Source organism: Populus trichocarpa, chromosome 17, assembly GCF_000002775.5.
Source record: "Populus trichocarpa isolate Nisqually-1 chromosome 17, P.trichocarpa_v4.1, whole genome shotgun sequence".
NCBI lineage: Eukaryota > Viridiplantae > Streptophyta > Magnoliopsida > Malpighiales > Salicaceae > Populus > Populus trichocarpa.
Genome location: NC_037301.2, coordinates 1,494,426 through 1,511,624, shown reverse-complemented (window position 1 = coordinate 1,511,624; position 17,199 = coordinate 1,494,426). Strand labels below are relative to the sequence as shown.

The 17,199-nt window shown below is 33.5% G+C and overlaps 2 protein-coding genes across 3 annotated transcripts; both read right to left on the bottom strand.

Moving 5' to 3' along the window:
* Nucleotides 1-286: 286 nt before the first annotated feature.
* LOC18106850 (uncharacterized) lies at nt 287-4,739 on the bottom strand. Of its 2 annotated transcripts, none has more exons than XM_024588684.2 (11): nt 4,119-4,739; nt 3,170-3,285; nt 2,912-3,045; nt 2,583-2,785; nt 2,215-2,502; nt 2,071-2,129; nt 1,822-1,858; nt 1,631-1,702; nt 1,357-1,507; nt 1,114-1,245; nt 287-1,031 (listed from the first exon to the last, which is right to left on the bottom strand). In XM_024588684.2, exons 2-11 carry the CDS (start codon nt 3,276-3,278, stop codon nt 621-623), a joined length of 1,596 nt encoding a protein of 531 aa, XP_024444452.2. In that variant the 5' UTR covers nt 3,279-3,285; nt 4,119-4,739; the 3' UTR covers nt 287-620. The 2 variants fall into 2 exon arrangements, with proteins under 2 accessions (XP_024444452.2, XP_024444453.2); XM_024588685.2 differs by lacking the exon at nt 4,119-4,739 and adding an exon at nt 3,374-3,655.
* A 4,739-nt stretch (nt 4,740-9,478) lies between these two features.
* LOC18106849 (uncharacterized) lies at nt 9,479-16,107 on the bottom strand. Its single transcript, XM_006372739.3, has 7 exons — nt 15,678-16,107; nt 14,321-14,420; nt 13,991-14,053; nt 13,196-13,313; nt 11,450-11,532; nt 11,002-11,063; nt 9,479-10,032 (listed from the first exon to the last, which is right to left on the bottom strand). The coding sequence occupies exons 1-7, from the start codon at nt 15,863-15,865 to the stop codon at nt 9,924-9,926; spliced, it is 723 nt and encodes a 240-aa protein (XP_006372801.1). The 5' UTR covers nt 15,866-16,107; the 3' UTR covers nt 9,479-9,923.
* Nucleotides 16,108-17,199: the final 1,092 nt, after the last annotated feature.

Sequence of the window (17,199 nt, the reverse complement as noted above, 5' to 3'; positions counted from 1 at the left end):
GAATTTTCAGGTCAAATAAATCATTAAAAAACTAATCAAATTAATTAAATTTACTAAAATTCATGTTTTTACTCGTATAAATTAAAACATGAGATAAGTTAAGCTTATGGTTATGAATTTTGAGAATCAACTCATCATATTAAGTATAATTTTTTAAATTATCCTATTATTATTTTTATATCTCATTTATATTTATAAAATCTCTTATCTTTAAAAAACATAAGTAAATTTAAGGTGAATGAATAGTAAAAATAACATAACAAGTAAAAGATATGGAGGGGAAATCTGAATTAAATTGGAATTTAATATTATTGCCTTGACAAATTTTGTTACATTCTATAGTGGGGTTGGTCCCCAAGGTTTGGTCTGATATTCAATCAAATGAATGAAAAAATCTGTATGACTTTCCTCCTGAAAATTTTGTGACCATCTTCCTACCGAGACAAAATCAATCTCTGCAGCCCTCTTGATTTCTGACCTCCACTTCTTTATGGTATGTGTCTAATCTACCTGTACAGTATCGTATATCATGATTTTTGATCCTGTGTTCTTGGAAGCTGGCTTGCACCATTGATCTTCCAGAATTTAATTTAGTATCCTAGGTATAATGTTACTACATCCTAGACTGGACTAGTATGGTTTGAGCTATCTTTGGTTCCAGTGTCCGGTTCCTTTGCGACAGACGAATGTGGCTTAACAGAACCATCTAAAGAATGGTGTTCTTGCTCATGCTGAGCCAACTTTGCCCATATCAGAACCAAAAACACCATGACTAAAGAGAGAAACACCAGCGATGTCCACACCATTCGAATGTATCTCTTCAATGGTTTGCAATGGTACAAAAGGATTTCAGAAAATGCGTCCTTCACTGTTTGACATTCTACAAGATTTTCCATCTCAGGATACACATTTAGCAGGCTCTGAATGGATGTTGTGTATGCCTCGACTGTTGTATAATCATTAGGCGATATGAATTGTCCGCTGGCACATGTTCCGTTGTCGAAACTGGAACAAGTAAATACCTTCAACACCTGTGGAATAGCAATTCAGTTGGCGAACATGAACAGCAAGATCTTAGGCTACAAAATTTCTTTGATCTTCCCTTTGACATACCTGTGGGATATCGCCGATTCGGATTGCGTTAGAAGGGCACTTATCGGGCTGGAATTGGTATTCAGGTGGTGCTGAGAAGGGATTGCACACTTTATAAGGCAATCCTTGTATGGTCGATAAGTTTGCATTCACCTGTGATGTTTCAGCAGAAGAAGGTATTAGTGTAAATCACATGATAAAATGACTGAGGTTCGATCGGATAGAAACAAAATGCAAATGAAATGTAGCATCCTGCTAATCTACCTGATTGACAAGGCTGTAGATCCCTTGACTGACATCAAATAAGACTGGTTTTGCAGAGAGCAATTGATCGCAGGGAAGGATTGAACTCAAGCTGTTATTGTAAGGGTTCTGTTGAAAGCTTTCGAGAGCTGTGCATGAATCTCTTGAAAAGCTGCAGAACATGTGGATTTTCCCTCAATAAGTACTCAGAAACCTCAGCTCCTCAATCAATTTCTTATGAGCTTTTGTTTAAAAAAAGAGAAATTGAGGTAATGGAAAAAACTTAAAGACTTACTTTTGTAAGAAGAAATACAGCCCAAAAAATATCCAGCATAGAACAGTCAGGATCCAACACACTGCAATTAGTCTGCAAGAGAAACAAATCATAAGAATTTGTATAAGCCAAAGTACTTGACAGTCAATTCTCTCTTTTAGGAAGTGTGCTAGTTCGGCTTCAGCCATGTAAGGATCCTTTATTTCACTTACATGTTAAGTGGTCGCCGTAACCTCAGAGTTCCACAGACTGCAACAGAATGAATTCAAACTTTAAATGAGAAATATATTCAACATGATCATAATAATGAATGAATGTTCAGATGCTGAATCATAATAAATTTCCGGATTTTGGAGTGTTTTTTCTTTTCCATTCTGATTTCACGAGGCTCAAAAGTTGTAACAATCAACTAAATTGAAAAGGCAGTAGGACTAATGAGTTGGACACATAGGGAGAAATACCTGAAAGAGCAATTAGCGCAGCCAGGTTCAAGGAAATTGTCACTGTGGTTACTATATACCTGTAGCAAGTATCATATACTATCTTTTAGAGAAGCTCAAATGGACATGGTTACACATGATTTGCAATCGGAGAGACAAACTTACACAATCTTGAGACCCTTATCGATCAACCGCCTATTCTTCCTAGCTTGTCTTTGTATATCAGCAGCCTCAACATCAAGTTGCTCTGATGTGGAGGTAAGGAAGCTAGACGCCTGAACCGCAGCACTTTGATTAGATGCTCCTAGACTCTCTTTCATGTCCTTCATTGCTCCTGTTGTGTTGTACATGGTTTTCGTTGCATTGTTTGCCGTGTCAATGATGATGTCTACAACAGTTTTTGCTCGCGAATGGAACTTCGCATTCCCTCCAAGAACTAGCCCAGATGCAGTTCTGCAGATAGTTTTCTATTTGTTAGTCTTGCATCAGTTAATATTATTTGGATTTTGCAATGCAAAAGTGGCGTGACTTACATTGCTAAGATGGTGAAAAATATAGCCAGGAGAAGAGGCCAGAGGTAACATTGCTTATGGCAAGGTAATCTTTTCTTCAGCTTTTCATTCCTTCTATTTTTACAACAAAAGACAGTTGCAAGCAGAAAGCCTCCATATGCTATGCCACCAAGAAGCCAGATTACCCCAATGACATATCCATGAACTCCTGTGAACATGGTTGACTGCAAAAAATACAACATGAGATTACATTAATAAATGCTAAAATTATGATGGCATCACTGATTTCCTACATGAGCATCATGATTTCACATAATTATGAATTTAAAGAGAGATTAAGAGGGAATTACACTCCAATAATGTTTGTTTTTGATATCATATCCTCCTCTATATTTCTTGAGATCCTTTAGTGGATCCACCCTCACAGTATCATCTGGCTGCATCACAGTCTGTGATACATTGTTTACAGCAAGCACATTTGTACCTGATAAAACCAGAACAACACCAAGAAATCATTAGCTTAAGGGCCAAGTACTTTTCTCCATCTAAGGAAATGGGCCAGTTTGGATTTCCGGATTGAAGAGCAACTTCAATCTTCGAAAACTTACCAGGCTCAGAAGAATTTGATGAGAAGGTTTGTCCTGCAATGAGATTTGAGCCTAAAATGACCAAGAAAATCAAGGAAACAACCAAGAGGGTGGCATGTGTGGAGCCCATCTCTAACCTGTCAACCAAGCAGTAGAAAAGTAAACAAATATTGCTCATAAAATTGGATTGACCAGAATTGATGCAGCCATGATTTTCCAACTAACCCAATGCTAATCCTAATGGTACTTTTTGAACCACACCAGGAAATGGACTGACCTAACCCATCAAACTAATTTGACAGAAAAACTAAAACCCATCAAACAAGTTCTTAATACTTCAACCAGAACCTGACTAACAAGAGAGAAGAAGAAGATGGGTGGCTTAACTTTAATTTGCATGGATCATTTTAGCATTACTTGTTAAGCTTTAAGGAAGCTGGAGATTAAACTAATAATCTCCCTTGAGGAAAAAGAAAGAATTAAACAAAAAAAGTGCAATTTACTTTAAGTGTGAATGGAGAAAGATGTTTTCTGCTTCATAAATAGTTGCACAACTTTTGCAAAAGCTACTTGTTTTATGGAGCACAAACTCCTTTGCAAGTAAAGAACATTTTGTAACCTACCAAATCTGCACATGGGACCTCTTCGAAGTTACAAGATCACCAATTTGCTTTCTCAAGAATCTCAAAAAGCTTAATCAAAGATTATGTTTCCATGCATTTTTCCTAAATTTAATGTATGAAAGGTACTATCTCAACTCAGAAAAGACAAATATAAAAAGATTTTCTCTAATATTATCTCGAAACAGAGAAGACATCATCTCGAAACAGAAGAGAAGGATACAAAAAAAGGTGCAGAAGGGATAGTCTCTCCTTCCTTTTTAATGACTGGGGCAAGCAGATGCCACCAGAATTTTGGGACCAAGAAAAGATACACTGCAAACTAGATCATAGCAATTCAGTTAACTTACCAAAACAAGTAGACAGCCCTCCTTCAACAGCTAGATATCTTCAATCTGTACTTCAATATCTCAACAAAAATCTTGTAAAAGTTTTCAAATATTCTCCAAAATCCTCCAGCAGAAACTTCTCATATATGATCAAAAGCTTCAAGTATGCAATATATATCCTGCTTCAACCCCAGCTGCTTACAACGACTTGAATCAAGGAAAGACAGGAGCTAGCTTAGCCCATTCAAATCTTCCAGGAGCTGCCTTCTTATATTGATTATTAGAAGAAAAAATCTCTATCTAGAAGCTGAGACTCTTCCTATGCAACATGTCTTTTTACAGTCCACGAAATCCAAAAAAAAGGAAGAAGAAAACGTATCTCCTAGTAAGGAACCTCACCTGAAAACACACCTCTAGAATTTCAAATTTCTTAACCAAGTTCTCCTCGTAACTTTCAAAGCAGAAAAAATCTCTTAACAACAATATCAACCCACATGTCAAACACTTAAATAAGCTACCAAGTCCTCGTCAAATACTCACATGTTTGAGTGGAGGAAGTTTGGTTATTTTTCAACTTAATCCACTCATTAAATTACACCAACTCCTTCCAAGCTTTTTTCTTTGTCTACCTTATTCGGTCCTGTACACACCCAAACGGTGCTATTTGTAGATGGGACTGCATGACAATGGAGGTGGCTGCATAATGAGAATGTGGTTAAGGATTCTTATGGTCCTTGTATTTTATGTGCTAGTCAAATTGAGTCCTTTTTTCTTTCAAATCACAACAAATCAACCCTTTTACTTGCAAATAATGATGATATGATCCCTTTTATCAAACTCATACACTGACTAAAGATTATAAGTGATTGAAAAATGTTGAGGATAATTGGATGGGAGTTGTCAAATACTCTTTAATTTGAAGCAGAAGGGCTTCTTTGATAAATATAAAGTAGAGGGATTAATTTGATCAAATGTGAAAAGTGAAGGAAACGTGTCTCTCTCAGGAAGTCAAAAAAAGACCAAACTCTTGCGCATTGTGGTCAAGTTAAGAACCCATTTTGGCTCTTTGGTCATGACCACAGTCACCATTTGATTTGTACCTTGTTTATTTTATGTAAGGTGTGGATGAATCTAACTAAAACTATATTAAAAGACAAGCAGCATCCATGTTGTCTTTGCTCAATAAATGAGAAAGGAACCCTATTTCTTTTTTTTTTCTTTTTTTTACTTTATTTGTCGACGAAGGAGAGGTCAAAAAGATACAACGAACAAAATAAAGGATTTATATATATATATATATATGGTAAAAGGAAAAAAAATACTATAATTATATTGTTTGCTCGGCTTGAATTGACCACAACGAATTCAAGAAGTAACGGGCAAAATCTAGAGCCACTCTTCTGATATGGGTTTGGACCACCCATAGTTTGTAAAATTTAATTAGGGTAAGGTTGAAGTTTCGGGTTTTAAAGAAAAGAATTAAAAAAAATTAAAATAATATTGTTTTGATAAAAAAATTTAAAAAAAAGAGTTAAGGGGTTAAGAACTAAGTTTTGACCAAATTAATTAGGTTAGTGGATCAATTTAGATTTTTGATTAGATTAGTTGGGTTTTTTTTATTTCTTCTTTAACCCGAACTAATTTTAATCTCGAGTTGATTAAATTTTAGATCAATTAAGTCCTGAATTAATACAACAAGCCGGTCCGGATTTTTTCAACCATGGAACCACCCTAGTATACTCAACTTCATATGTTATTAAAGTGCCTAATAAATACAAAAGGTGTAGTATAAGATGGTCCTAGTTTGTTACTTTACGTTAATGATGACATACTCAATTTCTTAATGGAAACTGTTAGCTATTTTTGTATTGATTGCATCTATGCTAAGGAATGTTAGTAAAAGAGGAGACGTAGTCTCTCTTTATTGTTATGTTAATATTAATAGTATTATTGGATTAGTTTTTATATTTTAAGATTAGATTTTTATTAAAGAAATTTTAGATAAATCATTCAGAATCATAATAATATATTTATGAGAATTTTTTTATATATCCTATGGTAATGATTTCAAAATAAAATAATAACATAAAAACTAATTTTTTTTCAATCTTATTAAACTTTATCTGACCATACAAGTTGATATAGAACTTAGTCCAGGTTGGTTTTTAAAAAAATAGAGTAAAAGCTAACTCGAGTAATCTAACGAGTCCACTCATATCCTGATTAACTCGGTTAAAATTCAATTTAATTTTTAAAAAAAATCAAAAAAAATATCTTTATAACTTTTTAGAAAAAAACAAACAAAGAAAGAAACTAAGTTTTGATGTTATTCGAGTTATAAAATGGGTAAGGTTTAACAACTTTATGCATATCAACATTTTAATAAATTAAGAGTAAAAGGGACAAAAGATTGAGCTAAGAATACTTTTGAAAAACAATAGCAGACACCAATGGAGGATATGCATGTACACGATTTGAAAAGGTAGAGTTGGTAAGGGGACTCTTACTTCTTAAGTAACTTCAAGTGTCTTCTCTTTTTATATATGAAGAGGGACAAAAAGAAAAGGAACCTAGAGGTGCTGTAGATTTATTCTTTCTAGTGTTTTTTCTTTTTTACTTAAAAAACTTAAAACACAATCTAATAGCATTGAAGTTTTTTTTTTTTTTTTTTGCATAGTTTATTGTTATTACCAAATAGAATGAATAAGTAAATTTTTGTTTTAATTATACAATAAAATAACTCAAATTTCTTTAAAAGCAAAACAAATTTAAATCTGGTGTCAATGGATATTTTTACATTTTCACAATGATTTTTTTTGCTATTATAATTTCAGATGAGGAGAACTTTGGTATTTGCAAAAATATAAAAAAAAAATAAACAATTAAAATACACATTGAAACTAAAAAAATACCCTTAAAATAAAAAAAAAATAAGCAAAAAGTCAAGGGGCGTTTTCAACTTTTCACAATAGTTTTTTTATAATTACAAAATCAGCTCAAGAGTAATTTTATATTTGGCTAAACAAAAAAGATGGGTATGCGTTGGAGGTATCAACGCCCTTCGAGCGGCGCTTGTGACGCCTCTCAACATTCAAAAATACCTTTCTGTCATGTTATTGAAAGTGTCACCATGTCCTCTTTCTATTAGTGTGGTATGTGTCTCTGTTGGTGGTCTGATTTGAAGTCAATGAGCATTTCTTTTTCTTTTTCTTTTTCTTTCTTCTCTCTCCTCAAAAAATTACAGCTCAGCCCTCTTGGTTGTTAGCAATTCAATTTTTGTTTTTATTCTTTTGATTTCTAATTTTTTTTAATCTTGAATCTTTTGTAGAAGTTTTATTTGTTTTCAATTTTATCCTTCCATCCCAATTTACCAAATATTATATTCCTCCAATGTGGTCTTTATTCTTTAGATTTCTATTTTCTATCATTGGCTCTTTTGTAAAAAATTTGGTAGTTTTTAATTTCATCTTTTAATTTAAATTGATGGTATTATATTTTTTTTTTAATTTGATCTTCATTGTTTTGATTTCTAATTGTTTTTTTGTCCTTTTATAAAAGTTATTATTCTTTTTAATTTTCCCCTTTAATTACAACAATGTTTTTATTTTTAAAGTCAATTTTTATCCTAATTCTTTTTAAAAAAATGTCATTTTACTAAATTAATTTTTTTTTCAATTTCACCCTTCAATTAAATATAAAATTTATTTTGTATTTTAATTTTTATCCTCATTCTTTTAATTTCTATTCTTTAAAATCTTTTTGTTTAATTAAAATTTATTTTTTAATTTTATCCTTCAACATTTGATTGAATTATTGGATTATTTATATGTCATGATTTGGGCCATGTGTTTGACGAGATATCTCATGTTTGCTCGGCTCTGATTATCAGGATTACAGGTTTGTCATGACCGGATTTTTTATATTATTTTTTACCTAGTTTCAACATTTGAACATTTTTTTGCAGAAAAAAAAAATTATCCGGCCAAAAAAGAAACCAAAGCTAATATATAAGAGAAATACAATAAAACCATAATGATACTAAACGAATCCTAAATACGGTACAGCTTACTTAAAACAATAACCAGGACAGAATCGCCAAATATTTGGACAAGATTGCTTTATGCTTATATATATATATATATATATATATATATATATATATATATATATATATATTAGATTTTGCATGGAATGAAAAGTCGATACAAGTCGCTGTTCAACTCATACAGAAAGCTGAAATCTTGAGACTATATGCTATATGATTTTCTAGGCATTAAAAGAAGAAGGAATTTCTCTTCTTCTGGCTTAATCTATAAGCAAAGTAGTGTTTGGCAATCTAGCCCAGAAATAGTCCAAGAAATCAGTTCAGTCAATCTCAGATCACGGGCGGATAGAACAGCAGAATAGCTAGCACGTTGGCTGCTTTCCAGAGATGGAGAGGACAAGTTGAAGGTCTCTTTCTAGAGACGATAGAAACTTCAAATCTTGAGTGATTAATGATTTATAAAAGAGACAATGACAGGAAAAATAGCAGAGCAAGTGAAAGTCAAATGCTTGTTAGCTCTCTTTCAAATCAAACGGCTGTTGCTCTTGCATACCCAATGACGTCATTGACATGAGCTTTGTTTGGCAAGAATTTCTTGCACCAGTTTGATGAACCCTGAGGCCTAGGGTTTTGGGAGTTAGACAATTTGAATGGGAAACTGTTGACTTTTTTTTTTATCTAGATTTCTTTGCTTTTGTGCCAAAATTAGTGAAAACCTCCCAGCTAGGGTATGAAGATGTGACTCAAGGTTTGGCCAAATAATTTATAGTTGTAATTAAAAGAGTCAACCCCATAAATTAACCTAACAAACTCACAACTCAAAACCTTACCTAATAAAATTTTAATTTGAACCGATTTTAATATTAACCTAATCAAATTAGATAATCTAACAGTTTGACATGTAACCTAATTGACTCAACCAGACTCGATCCAAACTCAGTTAAGTCAAAATCATGGAATTCAAAAGAAAAATTAAAACCATATCGTTTTGAACAAAAATAATAAATCCAAGTTAACCCAATAATCTACAGGTTGACCCAGTAACCTAGCCCTTTGTCAGGTCAGATCCCGGATCAATTTCGACAACTATGCTATAATAACAACTGGGATAGCTAAATCCATGACCTAATTAACTTTATAGTTTGATATGTGACCTACTTGATCCGACTAAACTCTATCCAGACTCGGCTAAATCAAAACCATGGAATTTAAAAGAAAAAATAAAACTAAGTTAACCCAGCAACCTACAGGTGGGTCAGATTCCAGAACAGGTTGGACAACCATGCTATGATAACAACAGGGATAGCTAAATCCATGAAGCTCAAAGTTGAAAAAATAAATAAAACAGATGGGAGGGTTTTTCCTTGTGACAAAAGCTTATCTAAATACAGCACACCAAACTCCACAAACTTCCCTGAAGTTGTCATCTCAAAAGGTAATTACCTTCATATATACTTGGCACAACACTGATCAAAAGATTTAAAAAAAAAAAAAAAAAACACAAATTTTTTTCATCAAGCACTAATCATTATTATTATTACTAATTCCCTAAGTTTCTACGCAAAACCCAAGGCACAAACTACTTTGAAGAAAAACTATAATGAGGGTAAAAGTTAAAAGAAAGAAAGAACTAGAAGCCATTATACAGTTAACAGCATGCTGAGCTAGGGGCGGATTTCCGATTGGAAATTGATGGTCAGCTTGGCGGCAGTTATTTCTACAGGCAGACTGATGCTTGCATTAGAAGGTTTGATCGCATCTTGAGAACTGACTGAAGATAATTATTGCCTGGGAAGGTTTGGAGGCAGGAGGATGGTGTCTGCTAGATCATCATTCAACTTGACTGGAAGTGGTGGCATCTGCTTCATGAGTTCTGGCACATCATCCATCCTGCAAATAACCAATACAATGAATTCTATCTGGGAAAAAGAAGAAAGAGAAAGAGAAACAAATTCCTTTCATCCTAAGAAAAGAGACGCCATCCAGTACAACTGAAGACTCAATGGAGCATGAGCAGCAGAACAAATTCCTGAAAAATTAATTCTTCGACCCAAGACTAAATCAGTCTTAGACTCCAACCTCACACCTTTAATCCAATCTGTAATCAAAGTTTCAGTTGCTTTGATAGAAGACTCAATAGAGCATCAAAAAATGTGTAAGATCAGTACATCAAACAGGTGTTGTTAAAAGTGTTTTTGGAAACCCCCACAACTGTAACAAAACCAAGCTGAGTATCACACTGCTTGGACTGAGCTTGGATCAGAGATACCTGAACAGAAGCTTGATTTGAAACCAATAAATTGGGTCCAAACTTCGGTAGGCAGCAACTGGTTTTCCTCCACACATGCCCACCCCTACCCTCAATTTCTTTCCTTTTTAGATACAGGATCATTGGCCTCCAGACATGGCTTGAAATTTAGATCAAAGGTCATTGGTGTTTAACTTCAATATTTGCAAAATCATGGGAGCTTCATTATTGAGTGTGCTTTTAAAAGTTTGAGTATAGTATGATTAATAGAAATTTGCATATTAGGCATTGGTAAGCCTAAGCCCCCTCTAGTGAGGCGTGGCCTGCATTCCCCTTACATGCAAAGCCCTTCTACAGTGTAAGAACAGTCTTAAACCAGATGTGCAGTTCAGAGTGTATTTATATGTCAATCACATGATGGAAATGCATAAACACACAAAGACATACAAGAATGAATGCTGCTTGCATCTTTTATAAAAGAAATCTACTGAGAAAACAAATAGCAAATGAATGCTTATATGTAAACATGCAGCGAGAAAGAAGAAATATACAGCATTAAGCCATCATAAAATCTACTTAATAAAAAAAGCTAAGAAGAACCAAAAACATACTCATTCATAACTTTGCAGATGTTGTCACGAGTTTGGCGTAGAAGACTGAGGTTCTCTTGTATCTGAAAAGTCAAGGATAAATTAACAGCAATTTCAGTTGACAGCCACCAAGATGCACAAAGTGAGACTTGCAACAAGGGGCTCTCGTAAAAAATATCACTTGCAAACATTAAGGGATGTTATTCACATAACACATAAGTGGGGAAGAGAGTGTGAGAGACTGAAGCAAATAACGCATCGAGATATTTTAGTTAAGTCAAACCCATTCAAATCATGTGTTTCATGCATCAAGTTATTACAATTAAAAAAAAATTGCAATCATCTGTAATCATAGATGTGAAAAGGGTGTGTTCAAAGGGCCCTGGATCACTCTCAATAAATGCTTTCCGAACTCTAAATTCAGCAAAAAAATAGTGTGAAATAATGAGATCATGACAGAAGTATTCACCTGATAACTTGCAAGGTTTGCAGAAATTTGATGGAGGGTCTGTGCATTTTGATTAAGAAGCTCTCCTGTAACTCCACCAATTACTGCAAGTGGCAAATAATAGCTCTGTAATGACACATGACAATAGCAACACAGTAAAAGATATTACAAATTAACACAACTATCAAAAGATGCCTGGAAACCTAAGGCTTTGTTGCAAATCCTTCCTGAATTCTAATTCACCATCCTATGAAACCTAAATCTTACTGTACTATCATAAATGCAGGAAAATCTCAATCATCAAGCAGCACAACCAAGAAAAGCTGTTCATTGGCATAATAAAAGTCAACAATGACCCATCTCAACATTCTCCTCTTTCTTCTTCTTAAGCCCATTAATGGCACTTAGGTATTACATCCTTTAAATGTTTTCCTCACTTAAGTTGCTCAGTGTCAGGCAATAGCCAGAGGCTGGATTATCTCCATTTATGAACTCAACTAGAATCACATGCCAGGTTCTTACTCAAAATGGCATTTCTACATCGTTCTACTTACCATTTGTTGGTCTCTGCTCAACCTATGCACTAGCATGCAACATAGACGCTTGAAAAATTTCTAAAACCGAAGTAGCCAGGTTATCTTTCTTGGTCCATCAGAACTTAAGACATCTTTGTTATTAGCTAATTAAAAGAAAGTTACTGATAAGGATCTGAACACTTGAGAGTAGCTATTCCATTCACCCATCCAGTAAATTCTATTTCCATTAAACAATACAACTGAACCCTCCCTGTGGACAATATTTGTTTAAGGTAGTCTTTAAGGTAGCATTATTACAGATGTGAAAAACTGACCATCCACATAAAAGCTTCATTTTTATGGGGAAACTAAAACTATATCATACTACCAACATTCACATCTTAGCCATGCAATCAGAAATTACTATTTCTGAATAACTTAATATGAGTACCTACTGCCTGACCAATACTTTCAAGGATGAAAAATAAATACAGCAATCACATGTGTAGCACAATTGATTCTAGAGTCTACAAAATTGCTGCAGTCAAACATGTGCCAAGAAACTGCAAGGAAAAGATAAGCATATAAAACATAACATCTAACATGAATGCTTGCCATCATCATTTCCCATTGCCCAATTATGAATTGACATTTTTAAGATAACAGCTCATTCAATGCTAGTATCTAATATTAGATCTAAGGCTGTGTTTCCTGTGTTGTGACAATTTTGGAACTGAAACATTAAAGGGGGTAAAATTTAAGGGGGTGTAGAATCAGTTAAGAATGTTTGCTAGGAATTCAAAGATTTATAAGTGTGAGTGGATCCCGATGCAAGTCAAATCAAATTTGAAGTTAAATACAAGTAAAAAAAATTTAAATAATATATATTTTGAAGGCACCAAATGTGAGGTGGAAGGAAAAGAAAAAAAATGGGTGATAAATTCATAAAAGAAAGAGAAAAGCCATTAAAAACAGAAGTTTCCGCCTTGAAAAACTCTTCCTCTTAAAACATCCCCCTCTCCCATAAATTTTACCGAAGATATTTCACCCCCTTTACCCTCATAATAAACACATCATAAGCAGTAAAAATTTCACCATTAATTAGGAAGCCGCTATCAACTAAAACTTGGCCAAAAGCCAGCAACTTGAAACAATATTGATAGCAGATAAAGTTGCAGAGAAGAAAAGGAAAAGAAAATGTTTCCAAAACTGTTTGGAATACACAAAGGTTTTGTGAAGTATAGAACCTCACCATCATACGAGATTCCTTCGTCACTGTCCAGTGGCATCATTGGAGTTGCAAATGGAGTAACATTGGGGCGGGTAGCCATGAAGTTAGAAGTCTTTGCAGAAGGATCATTATGTCTTTCCTGAGAAAAAAGAAAGCAGAATATATAGCCTAAGCATCGTTCATCCAAGAAACCACTATCACTTTCAAAGATTCTCACTACACGTGTATTATAATGTACCATGTGATGCCATGAATTAATGTATCAGAAAAGGAATTGTCTTTGAAATCATTAACCGCGAATTGTTTGACAATCACCAGTTTCACCACATTAGAAATTTAGTTATGCCAATTAAATGAAACTTTAGGCAGTCCAAAGCATATTTTCCATTTAACAGGTTGAGTTGATAACACATAATATTTTCCAGCTCTTACGCCCATCCTTATCAGATTTATCATTACTAGCCTGAATTTATTGCCTGTCTAATAAATTTTGCGACTTGACAATGGACATGTCTGCGTGAGAAATTATCGCAGATTAGATTGAAAAAACTATGACCCGTACCCACAGCTGGGTTTTTAACACCTTACATGTGACACAACTATGACCTGAGAAGTAAAACTTCAGTTCGAGATCCAGGACAACTAAATTAAGCAAACCACAATCAATTTACACTATATAAACAGCACGGAGGAAACTAATGCATCTAAATCCACAGTTGAATGTGTGAGAATTCAACAGGCTGTAACATAATTTTCAACTAAAAACTAGTGCAACTCCCGCAGAAGAGATTCACGACAAAATGAAAGATATCATACCTTTTTATCTTTGCTTTTCCGTACTAGATTATCTTCCTTCCTTCGCTTGCTATTTTCCTTTTTCTGGATAAAGAAACAAATCAATTAGTAGATTTGACTCGCAACCAACAGATACATCAGATATAGAGTAACAAATGATGTAAAACTCTGAAAGGAACCACCAGGCTGTCTCTTTTGCAAAGCAGACTTGGACCGTTCAAAATATAAATCCTCCATGGGTTGATATTTATTTAACTACAGGATATGCAAGTTTTGGCAGTCTAGCAAACAAAGATGTTGAGAATTTAACAAAGGCTTCATGAATCTAGATATTAGACTAAGAGAACTTACAGTCATCCATCTGCAACGCAAAGCAACATCTCGGACTGTCTTGTTTGGTAGCTGCAAAGCTATCTTTGCATAACGTACTACGTTTGTTTCCATTGCATATCTGTGAGACATAAGGAAAACCACATTTTAGATGAATTAATTGTGAACCAGTACTCGGATAGAGAAATTGAATTTCAGAAGCCATTTTCTTTTCTTCTTTTTTTCCAGTAATTTACTGACTTTTGACTGAAAACCAAGAGGAAAAAAAACAAGATTCAATGACTTATTGAGAAAAGAAAAGTAGTTCATGATTGCTCAAAAAGAGCTCATTTCGTGAGGCTGTGGTTCCCGTAATAATCTTTTTAATACCACTTTCTTTTTGTAGCACAATAGGTATCTAAGAAGAAGTAATACTCAACAGAGACACTTACACCAGTGACCTTTTGAGAATAACAGAACACTAATTTAGTATTTAAAACCATCTACAACTCTAAACAGATTATATGATTTCAATATAATTTGGCCAATCATAATCAAATCCAGAAATTTCAAGCATTTAGCTAAAAGGATCTAAATTATTTGTTAATTGATCCAAGATGGAAATGTTTTCACTTGGTAAGATAAAACAAATGTTGAATAAAGATATCGTTTCACACATCAAGGACAGTGACACTATAGGCAAGTTCTCATTGGTAAGGCACCAACAATTAAACCCAAATTTTAGTTATTGTATTCGAGACAGCAAAGAGGGGGGTGAGGGAAAAACAAGGATTTTGGTTAATAAGTTTCACTTCAAAATATGATATAAACACACTATGCTGTTTAATACTGCAACTTGATTACCTCGCGGAGACATGTAAGATTCCTAATGTGAAAAATAGCTAAATTTGGTTTGGAAACGAAAGTGAGAGATTACCTACAACAAATCCATTGGCAATTTGAGTAGGAGCGCTTTAATTTTGAGAAAAATTACATTTCAACAAATTCCTTAGTAACAACCCATGTTCATAACTTGATTAAAAACTCATGTTAGTCTGGCTGTGCAACATGTAACTATTTCAGAATTGTTAGTGACCTCTAACAGTTCACCAATAACATAACTCAACAAACTCTACAATCACCTCAAATAATTCAAGTTTGAACTCAAGCTGCAATTTATCCAATGATAAATGAAAAAAATGCCACAGAAACCAAAAAAGAAAAAGAAAAAACAAGACGAGACTCATCAACTCCTCAAAATTCAATAAGTTTCCTAAGAAACCAATATTCAAACCAAAAAAGATGATCAAAAACATGAATTTCAAGAAACCCTCCAATAACAACCAACAGCAGCCTCAAAATTCAAAATAAGAAAAACCCAGGAAACAAAAAAACTTACTTAGCCAACCCTTCTTCAAGAATTGCCTGTTCTTCACCAGTCCAATCATTTGATATACCAGGATTATGCTTCAAAGATGAACCAGAAGAAGGGTCTTGACCCAAATTACCATTATTTGGATTACTTCCATTGAATGAAGAAGGACCCTGATTGCCTTCTTGATTATGTGTCCCGGATGGGTTTGCCATTGAAAAACAATCTCTTTCCAAAATTTATTCTCTAACTATCAGCACAAAATAAATAAATAAAAAGTTTGAATCTTGTTGTCTATATCTATAAACAGAGTGTGTTCTTGACTGAAGGGAGCTCTATTGACAATGAAATTCACTGGAGAGAGAGGGTGTGTACGGAATTCGAAGGGGGGAGAATTGTTTTTCTTTTTTCTTTTTTTTTTATGGTTTGGGAGAGAAATAAAGAAGGAGTTTTTATTAAGAAAGAAGAAATGGAGTTTTCATTTTTATAGTGTATGGAAGAAAGGTGGATGTGGTGGATTAGTTTAAGGACTAATATGCCCCTTGTGTAATTATGAAGTGATTGTGATTAATTATGGTAATCTTGCAACAGATTTTATGATTACTTCCCAAGTACCATTATGGGTTTTGATATTTTAGGAAATTTCTTGCCGTTGGATTTTGGATTTATTTTAAAAAGTATAGGAAGCATAATAAATAAATAAAAATATCATGAGCATAATTTATTTTTTCATGCAATTTATCTTATTTATGAAACTTAGCACATGATCACGAGTGGCATAGATTGATTTGCAACCTAGTCAATTTAGAAAAAAATTTTAATTTTTTACAAAAACAAAACGAAATTATTTTATTTTAAAAAGATTTAAATAATTATTTAAAAAATTTGAGTTAACTTGTCACTCGAATCATCTTCAACAATATTCAGATTGGATTTAGTACTACGCTAAATTATTATTGATTGGCTGGTTTTTTAGACTAACAAGATTTTTATTTGACTTTATAATCTAAGGTGGGTTGGATTAACGTGTGAAATTGTTGGATTATGGATTAATCTATTAAAGATTGGTCTATAATTAGCATCTCTTATTAAAATAATAACTCTCCTGCCGAACTTATTGCTCAATCATCAGGGAGTCTTCTGCATTATTAGGTTGAAATCACACATCCTCGAGTCCCTAACATTTTATCTTGAAAATGATAGAGAAGAAGAGACTTTTTTTTTAAATAAAAAAAAAAGTCAAACTGAAGTCCAGCTGTTGATATTTCATATGAATGGATAATCATGCCATGGTGTCAAGGAAAATAATGTATGATAAAATCATTGATATGGTCAAGGAACATCAAAATTAAGGTATTTTCAATTTAGATTTTATACAAACAATCTACATTTGTATTAACTCTTTATAAAAGAAATTTTTATTTTTCGGTTTGGCTTTGTTTTGGCTCGGTTTTTTCCGGTTTAGCTCAGTTTTTTTCTAGTTTTTTCGGTTTGGGTTCGGTTCGGTTTTTTCGGTTTCAGGCTTATAAAACCAAAACTGAAACTGAAC

Coding starts and splice junctions, on each gene's coding strand:
- LOC18106850 (XM_024588684.2), bottom strand. CDS start 3,278: ATGGGCTCCACACATGCCACCCTCTTGGTTGTTTCCTTGATTTTCTTG. Junction 1,246..1,356: donor TCTACAGCCTTGTCAATCAG/GTAGATTAGCAG, acceptor GAAACATCACAG/GTGAATGCAAACTTATCGAC. Junction 1,032..1,113: donor GAATCGGCGATATCCCACAG/GTATGTCAAAGG, acceptor GCTATTCCACAG/GTGTTGAAGGTATTTACTTG.
- LOC18106849 (XM_006372739.3), bottom strand. CDS start 15,865: ATGGCAAACCCATCCGGGACACATAATCAAGAAGGCAATCAGGGTCCT. Junction 14,421..15,677: donor CTTGAAGAAGGGTTGGCTAA/GTAAGTTTTTTT, acceptor TATGTCTCACAG/ATATGCAATGGAAACAAACG. Junction 10,033..11,001: donor ATCTGCAAAGTTATGAATGA/GTATGTTTTTGG, acceptor GGTTATTTGCAG/GATGGATGATGTGCCAGAAC.